The sequence below is a fragment of the Heloderma suspectum genome, chromosome 6 (genome assembly GCF_057233095.1).
Source record: "Heloderma suspectum isolate Gila_16-S chromosome 6, 16-S_ref, whole genome shotgun sequence".
In the NCBI taxonomy this organism is placed as follows: Eukaryota; Metazoa; Chordata; class Lepidosauria; order Squamata; family Helodermatidae; genus Heloderma; species Heloderma suspectum.
The window spans coordinates 91385158-91400263 of NC_139463.1; the positions used below are offsets into that span (position 1 = coordinate 91385158).

Sequence of the window (15106 nt, forward strand, 5' to 3'; positions counted from 1 at the left end):
AGCCGGCCAGGCCCAGCCAGGCCAGAGCCGTCTGCAGCCGGATTTCCGGCCGCGGAGGGCTCTGGGGGGGGGGGAAGCATATGCAAATGGCGGCGGCTATGGCCGCCGCCATTTGTGTTCCTTGTTTTTGATGTCTTAATCTACGTAAATATTTACATAGAATAAGACGGCGAAAATAAGGGGAACACAAATAGCCTAGCGGACGGTATTTGCGTTCCCCTTATTTTAGCCGTCTTAGTCCACGTAATTATTTACATAGACTAAGACGGCCCAAAATAAGGAACGCAAATGGCGGAGGCTGTAGAGGCCGCCATTTGCATTTGCTTTTTTTTTACCCAGTCGTTTTAGGATACGTACGTTTTTACTTAGTCTAAAACGTCTGGGTTAAAAAAAAAAAGGCGTACGCAAATGGCGGCGGCCATAGCCGCCACCATTTGTGTACCCCTTTTTTTTTAGTCAGACACTTTAGGCTACGTAAAAACTTATGTAGCCTATCACGTCGGTGTAAAAAAAAAAAAAAAACCCTTGCAAATGGCGGCGGCGGCGACAGCCCGGAAGATCCGCCCCAGGTAAGTCTAATCCCGGGGGGATCTGTGGGTGGGCGGGGGGTTGGGAGGCCCTTCGGCCATAGATTTTGGGGCAACCTGAGATCCGGGACAGAATTCTCTGCCATCCCTACAATTTTCTTAACTTTTGATCCACAGTTCCTACAATTTTCCATACATATGTTCTCAATGCTCATAGTCTTTCTTTTTTCGAACTAGGCATTGCCTGTGTCTGTCTGTACAGAAAGCTGCCACCCTGGTTACTTCAGGCAAAAGCAGGAAGGGAAGCAGATTTGCTGTTACGATTGCCTCCCATGGCCCAAAGGAAAAATGTCAAGCCAGAATGGTAAGAGCTGTAATGTGCAGAATTACCTTATGAACCTGAGGAAGATGCATGCTAGATCTGTGGAATCTTCCATCCAAGTGGAAGATAGACTACAGGGTTTGTATGCAGGAGCCAGATTTTGCTACCCCTCGCCCCAAAGAATGACCCTATCTGTAGCACTTTAGGTATTTCAGTGGTGATGAATAGCATCTGTCCACAGACGTAGATGAACAAAACTCGAGATTATACGAGTACAGTCTGTCTAAAACTGCCATCTGTTAGTATCAAGATCTAGGCAGATGGGTCAGGGTCAAACTGTATTTTGGAAACATAGGACAGTGATAAAAGTTATCAAATAACTTTAAAAATAATTTCAACAATAACACCTTAAATAATAAACAGGCATTAGTGACACCCTGACAGACTATCCTGAGAATATAAACATCTGAGAAACCTATAATGCCATTTCCTTCAATTCTCCATTGATTTAAGTTAACAAACTCTATGTGAGTCTAAGGCAGGTGTTGTAAGCCTGCAGCCCTAGGGATGGCAGAGAATTCCGCCACGGATCACGGTGAGGCCGAATGCCAGTTCATTCACCCCCCCGAACTCCGTGGCGGAACGGCCTGCCCCCCCACCCCCCCTCGGATCCCCCCGGGACGAAACTCACCTGGGGCGGATCTTCCGGGCGGCGGCTGGTCCAGCAGCAGTGGCGGCGGCAGCAGCAGTGGCCGGTCTTCCAACCAGCTGCCACCGCCGCCATTTCTACTCTTGTAAAAAAAAAGGAACAAAAAGAAAAAGAAAGACATGATAGGCTACGCAAAGATTTACGTAGCCTACCATGACTAGGTTTAAAAAAAAAACATGATGTGATAGGCTATGTAAACCTTTACGTAGCCTACCATGGCTGGGTGGGTTAAAAAACAAACAAATCAGCGTACGCAAATGGCGGCGGCTATGGTCGCCGCCATTTGTGTTCCTTATTTTTTTCCTCTTAATCTACGTAAATATTTACATAGGCTATCACGGGGAATCAAAAAGGGACGCAAATAGCACCCGCTACACTATTTGTGTTCCCCTTGATTTTCGCCTGCGGACGGCTCTGCCTTGGCCAGGCCTGGCCACCTGCTCTGCGGAGCTGCCGCGGAGCACAGCCAGCCATGGAGGATTCCAGGGGGGAGGAATGGAGTGCCTCCCCCCCCGGCAAGGATTCTGGGGGAAGGGACGGAACGCCCCCTCCACCATCAACATAATCTGCGAACAGGTAAGTGAGTTTCGTACATCCCTTTGTAGCCCTCAAAATACTGCTAGCTGGGTTGGTCTCCCCCTTGGCTTGATGTTCTTCTGTGAAACAAGGGATGCAGACTCCCAGTGGGGATGCACACATCCAGTGGTATACATAGACACACACACACTGAGAGACACAGGCATATACGTGTGTGTGTATACACACACACAAATCAGGGTTCCTAACTAGCAGTAACAAAAGCAATAAAAGCAATAAAAAAATGAATCAATAGTACCATAGTACACAATCCATATCTATTTCAGATACGGATGCCCCCCCTCCCAGTCTGTGTTCTCCAGGAACCCACCCAGCCCCTGCTGCCTCTCACACCTGTGCTTGAGCCCCACACCCACTCACCAAGCTTCCCACAGTTACCCCGGCTCCATCCTACTGCCTGGTAATTGATATGTTGCCATGTTGCATAAATGGCCTATTTATGCCTGTAATTTTGCATATGTGGGGGATTCATGGCACCATTTTACATATAAGTCTATGTGTGCATTTTTGCGATTGCCGTTTTTTTTGCAACATGGTGATTGTGCACAGGGGGATGGAGCCCACGTAAGCGTGGTTGGCTCGGCAAGTGCAGGGGTGCCATCAGGGAGTGGCAGGGGCTTGGTGAGAAAGGTCTGAGGGGTGCAGGCTGTCCGCTGGACTCCCAGACCGAAACAGGCACCCACACCATCCCTATAGACAACAGGACTTAAAGCTGAGATTCAAAACCCATTAGCATTGTACTGCCTTCATGATCCCCTGAAATCATTCAAGTGTTCAGTATTGGGCAATCTGTATGAGAAGAAAAATAAAAATATGATTGAGAAACTGAAAATAACTCTTTTCATTTACAGATATGGATGACTGTGATCAATGTCCAGAAGATCAATATCCAAACAAAGACCAGGATTCATGTGTTTCCAAAATAGCAACCTTCCTGTCCTATGAAGAACCGTTGGGGATCAGTTTAACTGTTTTGGCTCTTTCCTTTTCTTTCTTCACAGTTCTGGTGCTAGGAACATTTTTGAAACACCGCAACACTCCCATTGTCAAAGCCAACAACCGGGACCTCACCTACACTCTTCTCATCTCCCTCCTGCTATGTTTCCTTTGCACATTTCTCTTCATCGTTCCACCTGGAAAGATAATATGCCTTCTCCAACAAATTAGTTTTGGCATCATCTTCTCAGTGGCTGTGTCTTGTGTGCTGGCAAAAACCGTCACTGTGGTTCTGGCTTTCATGGCCACAAGGCCAGGCTCCAAGGTCAGAAAATGGGTGGGGAAAAGACTGGCCAACTCCATTGTTCTTTCCTGCTCCCTTATTCAAGCATGTCTTTGCATTGTATGGCTGGCCATCTCTCCCCCATTCCCAGATGCCAACATGCATTCAGTGGTTGGAGAAATTGTACTGGGATGTAATGAAGGGTCTGCCAATATGTTTTACTGTGTCCTGGGCTATATGGGCTTTCTGGCCATTGTCAGTTTCACTGTGGCTTTCTTTGCCAGGAAGTTGCCTGATAGCTTCAACGAAGCCAAGTTTATCACGTTCAGCATGTTGGTCTTTTGCAGTGTTTGGTTATCCTTTGTTCCCACCTACCTCAGCTCCAAGGGGAAAGACATGGTAGCTGTGGAGATCTTTTCCATCTTAGCTTCTACTGCTGGATTGCTTGGTTGCATATTTTCCCCAAAATGTTACCTCATTGTCCTAAGACCGCAGTTAAACACCAGGGAAGAGTTAATGAGGGGGAAAACCACTGAATAAACAAATTTGGGGTAAGGTTGAGGACTGCCTTCATAAAATTTGCCTATTATTTTTCAATAAATGAATAAATGAATAATCCCCTTTTCATCATTTCTCATTTCAACATCTCGTTCACATTTTCAATATCTTAAACACTTTTTGTGATTAAAGTTCAGGTTTGGGGTTCTTTGGGTGATGTTGTACTGAAGGAAATTCTCAGAAAAGTCTGGCTTACAATATTTGAAAATACGTTATCTGTGTTACCACTGTCCATCTAGTACAGTTCTGTCCTATCCTATTGGCACAGTCCAAGGTCTCAGACAGGGGTCTGACCTGTAATATACTTCTGTATCCTTTTCACTGGAGACATTGCAAATTGAATCTGGGAAACTCAGTATGTGTTTTCCTTCTGAACTTTCCCAAATTAGTGCTGGGATGAGCAATTTTAGTTCAAAGTACCAAATACAGTTTCAAAGGAAAAGACACAGGACCACTTCATTATTAGCCGAATGTGCATCACAGAGCATTGTATGAAACCTCCAGTTGATCAACCAGTAAAATGCAACATTAATATTAATTAATATGGGCACAGTTCAATCAGTGCACCTGAGAATTAATAGGCCATGATATTTTTTTAGGACAAATTATGTTGTGTTAATTGAAAAAGGAATGTCACATATCTTTCTGACTGTCCAGCTTTCTATCTCCAGTAGCAGATGTTTATGAAAACTACATTGAATCACACAGCCATCAATTCCCTCAAGGAAAGGCAGCAGTAAAAATAAAGGTATCCGAGGCCCTCTTAAAGGCCTGTACTGAAGGGGCCACACAAATGTCAATCATAAGGGTGCTCTTCATCTGTGAGCCCATGACCAAGAATGCTTCATTTCTTGAGCTTTCCAACCGAACTGAGTTTACCAGGGGTATATGCCCAGAAATTCCAAAACAGATCTTAGTTTCCATTAACAGAAATAGATACAACATGGGTTTACCATGTTGCATTACAGGCTTCCCATGCTTTGTTCATGATTTTGTCTTTGAGCAAATTTTCCCATTTTAGGAGTAATTAATTCCCATTTGTAAAAGCACTGCATTAATCTGCCATGTGCACACCACACCTCTGGATAGAAGCCCCTTTACACCCCCACTGGCTATTACAAATGTATGCACACAAATTCAGTGTCTGTGTGAATGAGAATGTGCGGCAATAACACAAGGTTCTTCACCCACCACTAGGTACTACTTTCTGAGAGAAATCGAAACTGACAGATTTGTCCACCCCCAACAATCCCTACATGACTGGAAGGGCAAAACCCAGACTAAAGTGTTAGACCAGGAGTCAGCAACACAGCAGCTGCAGGCACACCAGTGCCCTCCAAGACCCCCCAAGTGCACCTGCCAGAGCCAGCTGGACCCCAGACCCTAACTAGACCCTAGACTGTAGCACCACAGCCTTTCTTTCCTCCCACACAGTCACCACTTCAGTCTCTCCTCCATCCCACCACCACTTCAAACCTTTACTTGTCACTCTAGCTTTTCCATCTTCCTGGTAAACTCCTTTCCCCCTGCGCTGGCACAGCCTCCACCATCACGGCCTTTCCTTCCTCCTGCCCCCATGGCTGCCTTTTCCCCAGATCCTTCCCTTCCCTCCTGACACAGCTACTACCATGGCCTTTCCTCCCCACGTCCACTGCTGCTGCCCCAGACCCTTCCTCCCCCTCCCCCTCATGCAGCTCCAGCATTTTATCCACCTAAGACCTCACCTGTCCTCCCTCCTGGCACCACCATGCACACTGCTGTGGCCTTTCCTTCCTTTCTGCCCCCTGCTACTACCACGCTGCCACCACTGGCTTTTCCTTTCCTTTACCACGGTCCACCAGATTGAAAGATAAACTGAGCACAGCAGGAGTTGCAGGGGAGTAGAAGGGGGTAGTGAGGGGGGAGATGCAAGAAAATAGTTAGGGGTGGGGGGAGGAGGAAGAGGAAGATGCACCAACCCCGACAGCAGTATTTGGCAGTGCCCACGGGCACATTTCAAAATGTAAAATGTGCCTGCAGATTCAAAAATGTTGTGTAGCCGTGCTTTATACAAATTCAGATGCAGAAACTTACTGGACATAGACCAAGGAGAAGAAAAGAGAGATACTCCTGAAGATACTTCTGAAGGAAATGATATGACATAACAAATAATACATCATAACATACGACCCCGCCCACCGGGGTACCTGGTTCAGCACCAGGGTAGGCTCAAGGGCCGGGGAAGGGTGGTTGCTGTGGTCTATAGGAGTTCCATCTTCTTCTGCAGGCTCCCTGTCCATGTGATTACTAGTCTGGACTGTTTGCACCTTGTGTTGGGACAATGGACAGATCGGGGATCCTGTTGGTATACTGACCATGCTGCTGCTCAACAGAGTCCCTAGCTGAGCTGACAGAGGTGGTCTTGGGTGCGTTGTTGACACCCCCCAGACTGTTGGTTGTTGGACAACTCAACATTCATGCTGAGGGCACCTTGTCAGTGGCGGCTCAGGATTTCCTGGTCTCCATGACAACCATGGGACTGTCCCAACTTGTCATCGGCCCAACGCATGTAGCAGGGCATACTCTACACTTGTTTTTCTCAACTGGACAGGGAGATGGTGATCTGCAAGTGGGGAACTTTGCTTCAGTCCCTCTGTCATGGTCAGATCATTACTTCCTGAGGTTTAGACTTACAGCAGCTTTTCCCCTCTGCAAGGGTGGGGGACCTATTAAGATGGTCCACCCCCAGAGGCTAATGAGACTGATGAAACAAAATAGGTGATGCCTTCAGTACAGATGGAGAAGAACTCCTAGTGGGTTCAATCAAACCCCGATATGTGCCTATGGTAAGGTATACTCAGGGGCAATGAGGGTGGCAAAGAAACAACATTTTGCTGCCTCCATTCAGTCTTCCATATGCCTCCCAGTGGAGCTTTTCATGGTCATCAGAGCATCCCTGAAAGACGGCTGTCCAGCCTCATCTGGAATGCCTCCAGTATGGGAGAGCCCACTACCTCCCTAGCGAATCAGTTCCATTGTCATATTTCTCTCACAGTCAGGAAGTTTTTTCTGATGTTCAGCCGTAATCTGGCTTCTTGTCAGTTGAGCCCATTCTTCCATGTCCTGCACTCTGGGATGATCGAGAAGAGATGCTGACCTTCCTCTCTGTGACATCCTTTCATGGAGTTGAAGGGCATGATCATATCTCCCCTCAGTCAGTTCTTTCAGTCTCTCTTCATAGGGCTCTGTTTCCAGTCCCCTGATCATCCTTGTTGCCCTCCTCTGAACCCTCTCCAGCTTGTTTGCATCCTTCTTCAAGTGCGGTGCCCAGAACTGCAGAACTCCAGTACTCCAGATGAGGCCTAACCAGTGCTCAGTAGACGGGAATGAGTACTTCATGTGATTTGGAAGCTATGCTTCTATGAATGCAGCCCAAAAGAGCATTGGCCATTTTTGCAGCCACATCACATTGTTGGCACGTATTCAGTGTGTGATCTACAACAGTTCCAAGATGCTTCTCGCTTGAAGTGTTACTGAGCCAAGTATCACCCATCTCATAACTATGCATTTGGTTTCTTTTTCCTAGGTGCAGAACTTGGCATTTATCCCTATTAAATTTCATTCTGTTTCCTGCTCAGGGCTCCAGTCTATCAAGATCACTTTGAATTTTGTTTCTATCTTCCAAGGTCTTAGCTATCCTGCCCAATTTTGTGTCATCTCCAGATTTCATCAGCATTTCCTGCGCCTCTTCCTCCAAGTCATTTATAAAAATGTTGAAGAGCGCTGGGTCCAGGACTGAGCCCTGCAGCACCCTGCTCTTTAGCTCTCCCCAGTTTGAGAAGATCCCATTGCTAAGCACTCTTTGAGTCCAATTCTTTAGCCAACTGTGGACTCACTGGATCATTGTTTCATCTAGCCCACTTTGAGCTAGTTTGCTCAACAGGATATCATGGGGCACTTTGTCGAAAGCTTTGCTGAAGTCAAGGTATATTATGCCTACAGCGTTCCCATAGTCCACAAGGGAGGTTACTTGATCAAATCATGAGATCAGATTCATCTGGCAGGATTTGTTCTTGACAAATCCATGTTGGCTTCAAGTAATCACTGCATTGTTTTCAAGGTGCTTTAGCAGATGGATTGCTTTAGAATCTGCTCCAGAATTTTCCCAGCAATTGATGTCAGACTGACTGGTCTGTAGTTCCCAGGGTCCTCCTTTTTACCCTTTTTGAAGAGAGGGACAACATTAGCCCTCCTCCAGTCATCTGGCACTTCACCCGTCCTCCATGCTTTCTCAAAGATAATACACAGTGGTTCTGAGAGCTCTCTTGCCAGTTCCTTTATTACTCAAGGATGCAGTTCATCTGGCCCTGGAGATTTGAACTCATTCAAAGTAAGTGGGTGTTCCTTGATCATATGCCTATCAATCTCAAGCTGCAAGCCTGCCCCTTCAGCCTGTACTTTGCCTTTGCTAGCTGGGTCACAGACTCTGTTTTGGAAGAAGACTGAGAGAAGGTAGGAATTGAGCACTTCTGCCTTTTCTTTGTCATCTGTTGTCATTTTGTCATCCATATTTAATAGCTGAACCACCATTTCTTTCCTATGTCTTTTACCTAGGGATGTACGAAAGTCACTTACCTTTTCAAAGGCTGACATTTGCGGTGGGGGGTGGCACTCTGTCCCTCCCTTGGAAATTCTCCCCAGCCGGCTCTGCTCCGTGGCGATTCTGTGGAGCCGCTGGCTGGGGCCTCCTGCAGCCGGTAGGGATGTCAAAGAATTTTGCCATCAATCTCGGGGAGGCCGAATGCCAGCGCATTCGGCCCCCCGAAATTGGTGGCGGAACAGTCTGCCCCCCCGTGCCCCCCCCAGGATGGGACTTACCTTGGGCAAATATTCTTGGCGGCAGCGATTCCGGCAGCAGTTCGGCGGCGGTTCGGTGGCGGCGGCTGTGGAGGCCGGTCTTCTGACTGGCTGCTGCCGCCGCCATTTCCAGTAAAAAACAAAACAAAATGTGATAGGCTATGTAAAGATTTATGTAGCCTATCATGGCTCAATTTTTAAAAAATACTGGGATAGGCTACATAAATGTTTACATAGCCTATCACGGCTGATTTAAAAGAAAAAAGAAAAACCGCGCGTACGTAAACCACGTCTACGCTGTTTGCGTTCCCCTTATTTTCGCCATCTTAGTCTACGTAAATGTTTACGTAGACTAAGACGTGTCAAAATAAGGAACTCAATTGGCGGCACCCATGGGTGCCGTCATTTGTGTACACGCGTTTTTTTTTTCTTTTAAATCAGCCGTGATAGGCTACGTAAACATTTACGTAGCTTATCACAGCTACAGCCGCTGCCATTTGCGGATCTGGCCAGCCAGGATTCGGGGGGGCGGAGGGATGGAGCACCTCCCCCCCTGGCCAGAATTTCAGGGGGGGGACGGAGCGCCTCCCCCCCACCGCGAATCACACTGGTGAAAATGTAAGTGACTTTCGTACATCCCTAGCAGCCGGACATCCGGCCACTGGGCAGCCTGCACAGGGACGCAAATGGCGGCCGCTGTAGCCGCCGCCATTTGCGTCGATGTATTTTGCCATGATAAGCTACGTAAATATTTACATAGCGTAAAACGGCAAAAAACCCCACAACAACGAACGCAAATGGCGGCTATGGCGGCCGCCATTCACTTTCCCTTTTTCTCGTGATAGGCTACGTAAATACTTACGTAGCCTCTCACGACCTCTGCAGCAATGCAAATGGCTCCGTTTCGCGTGCCTTTTGTGGGTAAGTGCTCCGTTTCGCGTGCCTTTCTCGGGATGGGGGTCTTCGTTCCACCACAGATTTCAGGGGACTGAATGCACTGGCATTCGGCCTCACTGAGATCCATGGCCAAAATCTCTGACATCCCTCCTTTTACCAAGCATGTATCTGAAGGAAGCTTTTTTGTTGCTTTTGGCCTCACTCACTAAACTCAGCTTTTTCTCAGCTGTAGCCTGAGCTTTAGCCTTTAGTTTTCTGCCCAAGAAGAACTAGGGATGTCAGAGAATACCGCCACGGATCTTGGTGAGGCCAAATGACAGTGCATTCGCCCCCCCCCGAAATCCATGGCAGAACAAAGCCCACACACCCACCCCACCGCCCCGCAAACTGCGTCCAGAATGGAGCACCTACCTGCTGCCAACCATGCTGAATTGAGAATGGCTGCCATGTCTGTGGCCACCATTCGCTTCTTCCATATAGCCGTGATAAGCTATGTAAATACTTACATAGCCTATCACGGCTTAACTAAGGGAACATAAATGGCGGCGGCTATGGTGGCCGCCATTTGCGTTCCCTTATTTTTGCCGTTTTAGCCTACGTAAATATTTATGGTGAAAAATAAATAATTTTCACTATTATGGTGAAAAATAAAGCGAACGCAAATGGCGTAGCCACTGCCATTTTCATCCGCTGTTTCTTTTTCTTTTTGCCGTGATAGGAGCAGAGCAGAGCCGGCTGGAGAGAATTTTTGGGGGAGGGACAGAGCGCCTCCCCCTACCACAAATGTCACTAGGGATGGCCGTGAATTTCTCCCCGAATCTCGGGGAGGCCGAATACGTTGGGACCCTGAAATTGGTGGTGAAATTCTCGCCCCCCCCCCGGGATGGGACTTACCTCCTGCAAATGTCCCTCCTGGCGGCGGGTCCCGGCGGCGTTTCGGAGGCGTTTCGGAGGCGTTTCGTCGGGGGTGGGGGCAGCAGCTGGTCGTCCGACCGGCTGCTGCTGCCACCATTACAAAATAAAGTAAAAAAAAAAAACGCGATAGGCTACGTAACGATTAACGTAGCCTAACATGGCTAGATTTCCAAAGTCAGCCATGACAGGCTATGTTAATCGTTATGTAGCCTATCACGGGTGACTTTGAAAAAAAAAGAAAGCGCGTATGCAAATGGCGGCGCCCATGGCGCCGCCATTTGCGTTCCTTATTTGGGCCCAGCTAGTCTACGTAAAGATTAATGTAGACTACAGTGAAAATAAGGGCAACGCAAATAGCATTCCCTTATTTTCGCCGTAGTCTACATTAATCTTTACGTAAACTACCGGGACCAAATATGGAACGCAAATGGTGGCACCCATGGGCGCCGCCATTTGCGTACGTGCTTTTTTTTTTTCAAAGTCACCCGTGATAGGCTACTTGACGATTTACGTACCCTATCATGGCTGACTTTGCAAATCTAGCCGTGATAGGCTACGTTAATTGTTACGTAGCCTATCACAGGAGCATTGTTTTGTTTTTTTTCCTTTTAATGGCGGCGGCGGCAGCCAGCCGAAAGACCGGCTGCTACCCCTGCCCCGGACGAAGACCCGCCGAACCGCCGCTGGGACCCGCCGCCGGGAGGGACATTCGGCAAAGGTAAGTCCCATCCCGGGGGGGGATGGCGGGGGGGGTGGAGAATTTCACCGCCGATTTCAGGGGGGCGAATGTGTTGGCACTCGGCCCCCTGAAGTTTCGGGGAGAAATTCTCCCCCATCCCTAACTCAGAGATCAAATGGGGAGGACCAGCGAGGCCTGAAATTCCCCGTCCCTGCTGTAAACAATATGTGGAGATGATCCTTGCATTGCTGCTCTCCTTGGGTGATTTACCTGGAGGATTTGGCAGGGGTCAGAAATCTGACCTGGGCTGGTAATGGTTCTGGAACTGGAACAGTACCCATTCTACTTCCGAAACCCTCCCCTCCCCACTCCGAATTATGGACAGGGCATGCTGAGGAATTCTCCTGGAGCAAAGCTATGGCTACTTTTTCTGGGGGTGTCAATATAGTAGGAAGGGAGAGACTCAACCTCCCCCCCAACCATGAACATAATCCAGGGGATGGTGGGGGAAAAAACAACAACCTGTAATAAATTTGCAGGCCTTGCCATTGGCATAGGGCATCCTGTGGCTAGGCTAAGTCACTGTGTGTGTGTGTGTGTGTGTGTGTGGTGGCCTCCATTCCCTCAGCTCCCCAAGAATATCCTGGAGAGACAGCATATTTGTTGTATTCTGGAAGGAGAATTTGGAGACTGTCAGCAAGTGATTAGTACTGAGAAGAGCTTCACCATTCTTGGAGCTTTTTTAAAAAAATAAAAAAAATAAATTTCACACACACACACACACACACACACACACCAGACTGCTTCCAATGGAATGTCTGCGCTGCAGTGAACGTTCCCCCTGAAATGGCATGCATCCCTGCCCAATGTTGAGGTGCAATTTTCCTGTGAGAACAGTCAGCTCAATACTGATTTATATATCTATGCAAATAATGTTTGCCAGATAACGGCATTTCCCCATTCTCCTTTCCCTTCACTTCTGAATCCTTTTCTCATTGCTGGATTCATTTCTTTCACAGTGGCTCATTCCAGCTTGGCATGCCACTGAAATCAACATTTGAATATTGAGGTTTTCTCGCCCCCTATAATTATCAAAATGACTGTCATCAGTTCTTCTTGTTGTTGAAGCCCATCTGGAGACCCAGTTCTCACTAGCAAAGCTAAGGACTGAGAGGGGATGGATAGTGCAAATATATCCTGTACTCTTCAGATCTGGAGCCAGAGGCTAGGGACGTATGTTTCTATCAGAGTGATCTCTGCTATTTTCACATAGATCTTCCAGGCTGCAGAGCAGAATGTGCACAGAGAAGGAAGAATTAATGGCCATTTAGATCAGGCTAGTATAATCATCAAGGCTCCTCAGAATCATACCGCAGAAACCAGGCATATGGTCTGAACTGAGAATTAGACTTAGAATGGTGGTATTAGTGCCTTTACTGCTGATGCTGCCTCTCGCGACATGCAAGACTCAAATAGTGAAATGCACTGTCACTGATCCTCTCCCTATTCTTCACAGGTACTTTCAACCAGGGGACCTCATAATTGGTGGCATTACTTCTCTTGCCTTCCTACTTAAAGACCCAGATAGCTTCCACGAAGACCCCCATCATTCACAGCTTGGTGAACCCCTGTAAGAAATTATTATTTTTTTCTTTCCATAACGTATGTCAGACCAGAAAAAACTCTTAATAGCACAATCCTAGCTAGACAGGCGGCCGCCTCCAAACTTGGAGGTGACCACCTATCCAAAGCAAGGGAGGAGAAGCATGGGGGGGATCATTCCCTCCATGCCTGTCCTGCCCTGCTTTTTCTGCTAGACAGCCATTTTTGGCCATCTAGCCATGGGAGGGCCGAGATGTGAGGAGGATGTGTCATACAGCATCCTCCTCTCCCACTTGGACACATAGGATGTGTCGTACAGGCAGATCCACTCTCCTCACCCCAGAACACCCCCAGCCCAACTCCTTTTCAGCCACTCCATGCTTCTGTTCCAAGCACAGAGTATGGGGCTTCTCCATGCTGCCTCTGAGGCAGCACAGACGTGGGGGGAGGTTGATTTTCCAGGGACTGACCTCGGAGTATGGGCTCCGAGATCAGTTCCTGGAAAACAGCATATCCTATGGCTGTCTAGCCACTGTCTAGCAGCCATAGGATTGCTCCCTAAGTAGACCACTTCTACATATAGAATTACTTACAGTGATTCCCAACTAAAATGTAAAGAAGTGTGGCATCTGGATCAATTGCCTCAATTAGTTTCACATTCCTAGGTAGAGGATAAATGAGATTGTGTTTATTTAATCATCTCAGTCCATTTACATGTGCTCCTGAAGGGAGCCAATGCTTTATATTGAGGAAGAAACAGTTCATTAGTACAAGGGAAGAAACTCTGCCAGCCCAGAGGTCCTATACTTGGATTGGACATGTTTTAATTCTAGCACATTTTTTTCCAGGGGCTCCAATCACTGTGCTTTGGGAGAGGGGGAAGGATTCAGTTCTTTGGAGTGTTTCAGTAAAATCATTGACATTTTCCATTTCTCTCATTTCTACAGTGTATCTCTGTGGGAGTAGGAAGTGAGCAGATGTGTTTCTTTGGTGTGTTGGGGTGGGGAGGGGTGTCTTGCCTTGAATATTTCTTGGTTCATGATTTCATTCTTTCTACTTTGATTCTGTCTTTCTCTCAGGCTTTTTCCTGCAAAACATTGTCAGTTGTTCAACTTGTTCTGCATCATGTTGGCTGTGTATATATAATAGAATTAGGTAGCAAATCCATTTTTGTCTCCCATCTTTAGGGGAAATAACCATACATAACTTGAATTTTGTTCTCATGCAGTTTTTAAAGTGCCTCTCTCTGTGTGTCTTTGTGTGTACTGAGTTATTGTTGTTGTTTATTCATTCAGTCACTTCTGACTCTTCGTGACTTCATGGACCAGCCCACGCCAGAGCTTCCTGTCAGCCGTCACCACCCCCAGCTCCCCCAAGGTCGAGTCCATCACATCCAGAATATCATCCATCCATCTTGCCCTTGGTCGGCTCCTCTTCCTTTGGCCTTCCACTTTCCCTAGCATCAGCATCTTCTCCAGGGTGTCCTGTCTTCTCATGATGTGGCCAAATTACTTCAGTTTTGCCTTTCATATCCTTCCTTCAAGGATATGAAAGGATATCCTTCTGGCTTTCTTTCCTGGAGTATGGACTGTTTTGATCTTCTTGCAGTCCAAGGCACTCTCAGAATTTTCCTCCAGCACAACAGTTCAAAAGCATCGATCTTTCTTTGCTCAGCCTTCCTTATGGTCCAGCTCTCACAGCCAGAGGTTACTACGGGGAATACCATTGCTTTAACTATGTGGACCTTTGTTGTCAGTGTGATGTCTCTGCTCTTAACTATTTTATCAAGATTTGTCATTGCTGTCCTCCCAAGAAGTAAATGTCTTCTGATTTCCTGGCTGCAGTCAGCATCTGTAGTAATCTTTGCGCCTAGAAAGACAAAGTCTGTCACTGCCTCCATGTTTTCTCCCTCTATTTGCCAGTTGTCAAACAAGCTGGTTGCCACAATCTTGGTTTTTTGAGGTTTACCTGCAACCTAGCTTTTGCACTTTCTTCTTTCACCTTCGTCATAAGGTTCCTTAGCTCCTCCTTGCTTTCAGCCATCAAAGTGGTATCATCTCCATATTGGAGATTGTTAATGTTTCTTCCTGTGATTTTAACTCCAGCCTTGGCTTCATCAAGCCCAGCATGTCGCATGATGTGTTCTGCATACAGGTTGAATAGGTAGGGTGAGAGTATACAACCCTGCCGTACTCCTTTCCCAATCTTAAACCAGTCCATTGTTCCATGGTCTGTTCTTACCATT

The 15106-nt window shown here is 47.2% G+C and overlaps 1 protein-coding gene across 1 annotated transcript; it reads left to right on the forward strand.

The window, feature by feature from the left end:
- The first annotated feature begins 773 nt into the window (after nt 1-773).
- LOC146341811 (vomeronasal type-2 receptor 26-like) lies at nt 774-3914 on the forward strand. Its single transcript, XM_084807698.1, has 2 exons — nt 774-891; nt 3007-3914. Exons 1-2 carry the CDS (start codon nt 876-878, stop codon nt 3912-3914), a joined length of 924 nt encoding a protein of 307 aa, XP_084663824.1. The 5' UTR covers nt 774-875.
- The last annotated feature ends 11192 nt before the right edge of the window (nt 3915-15106 follow it).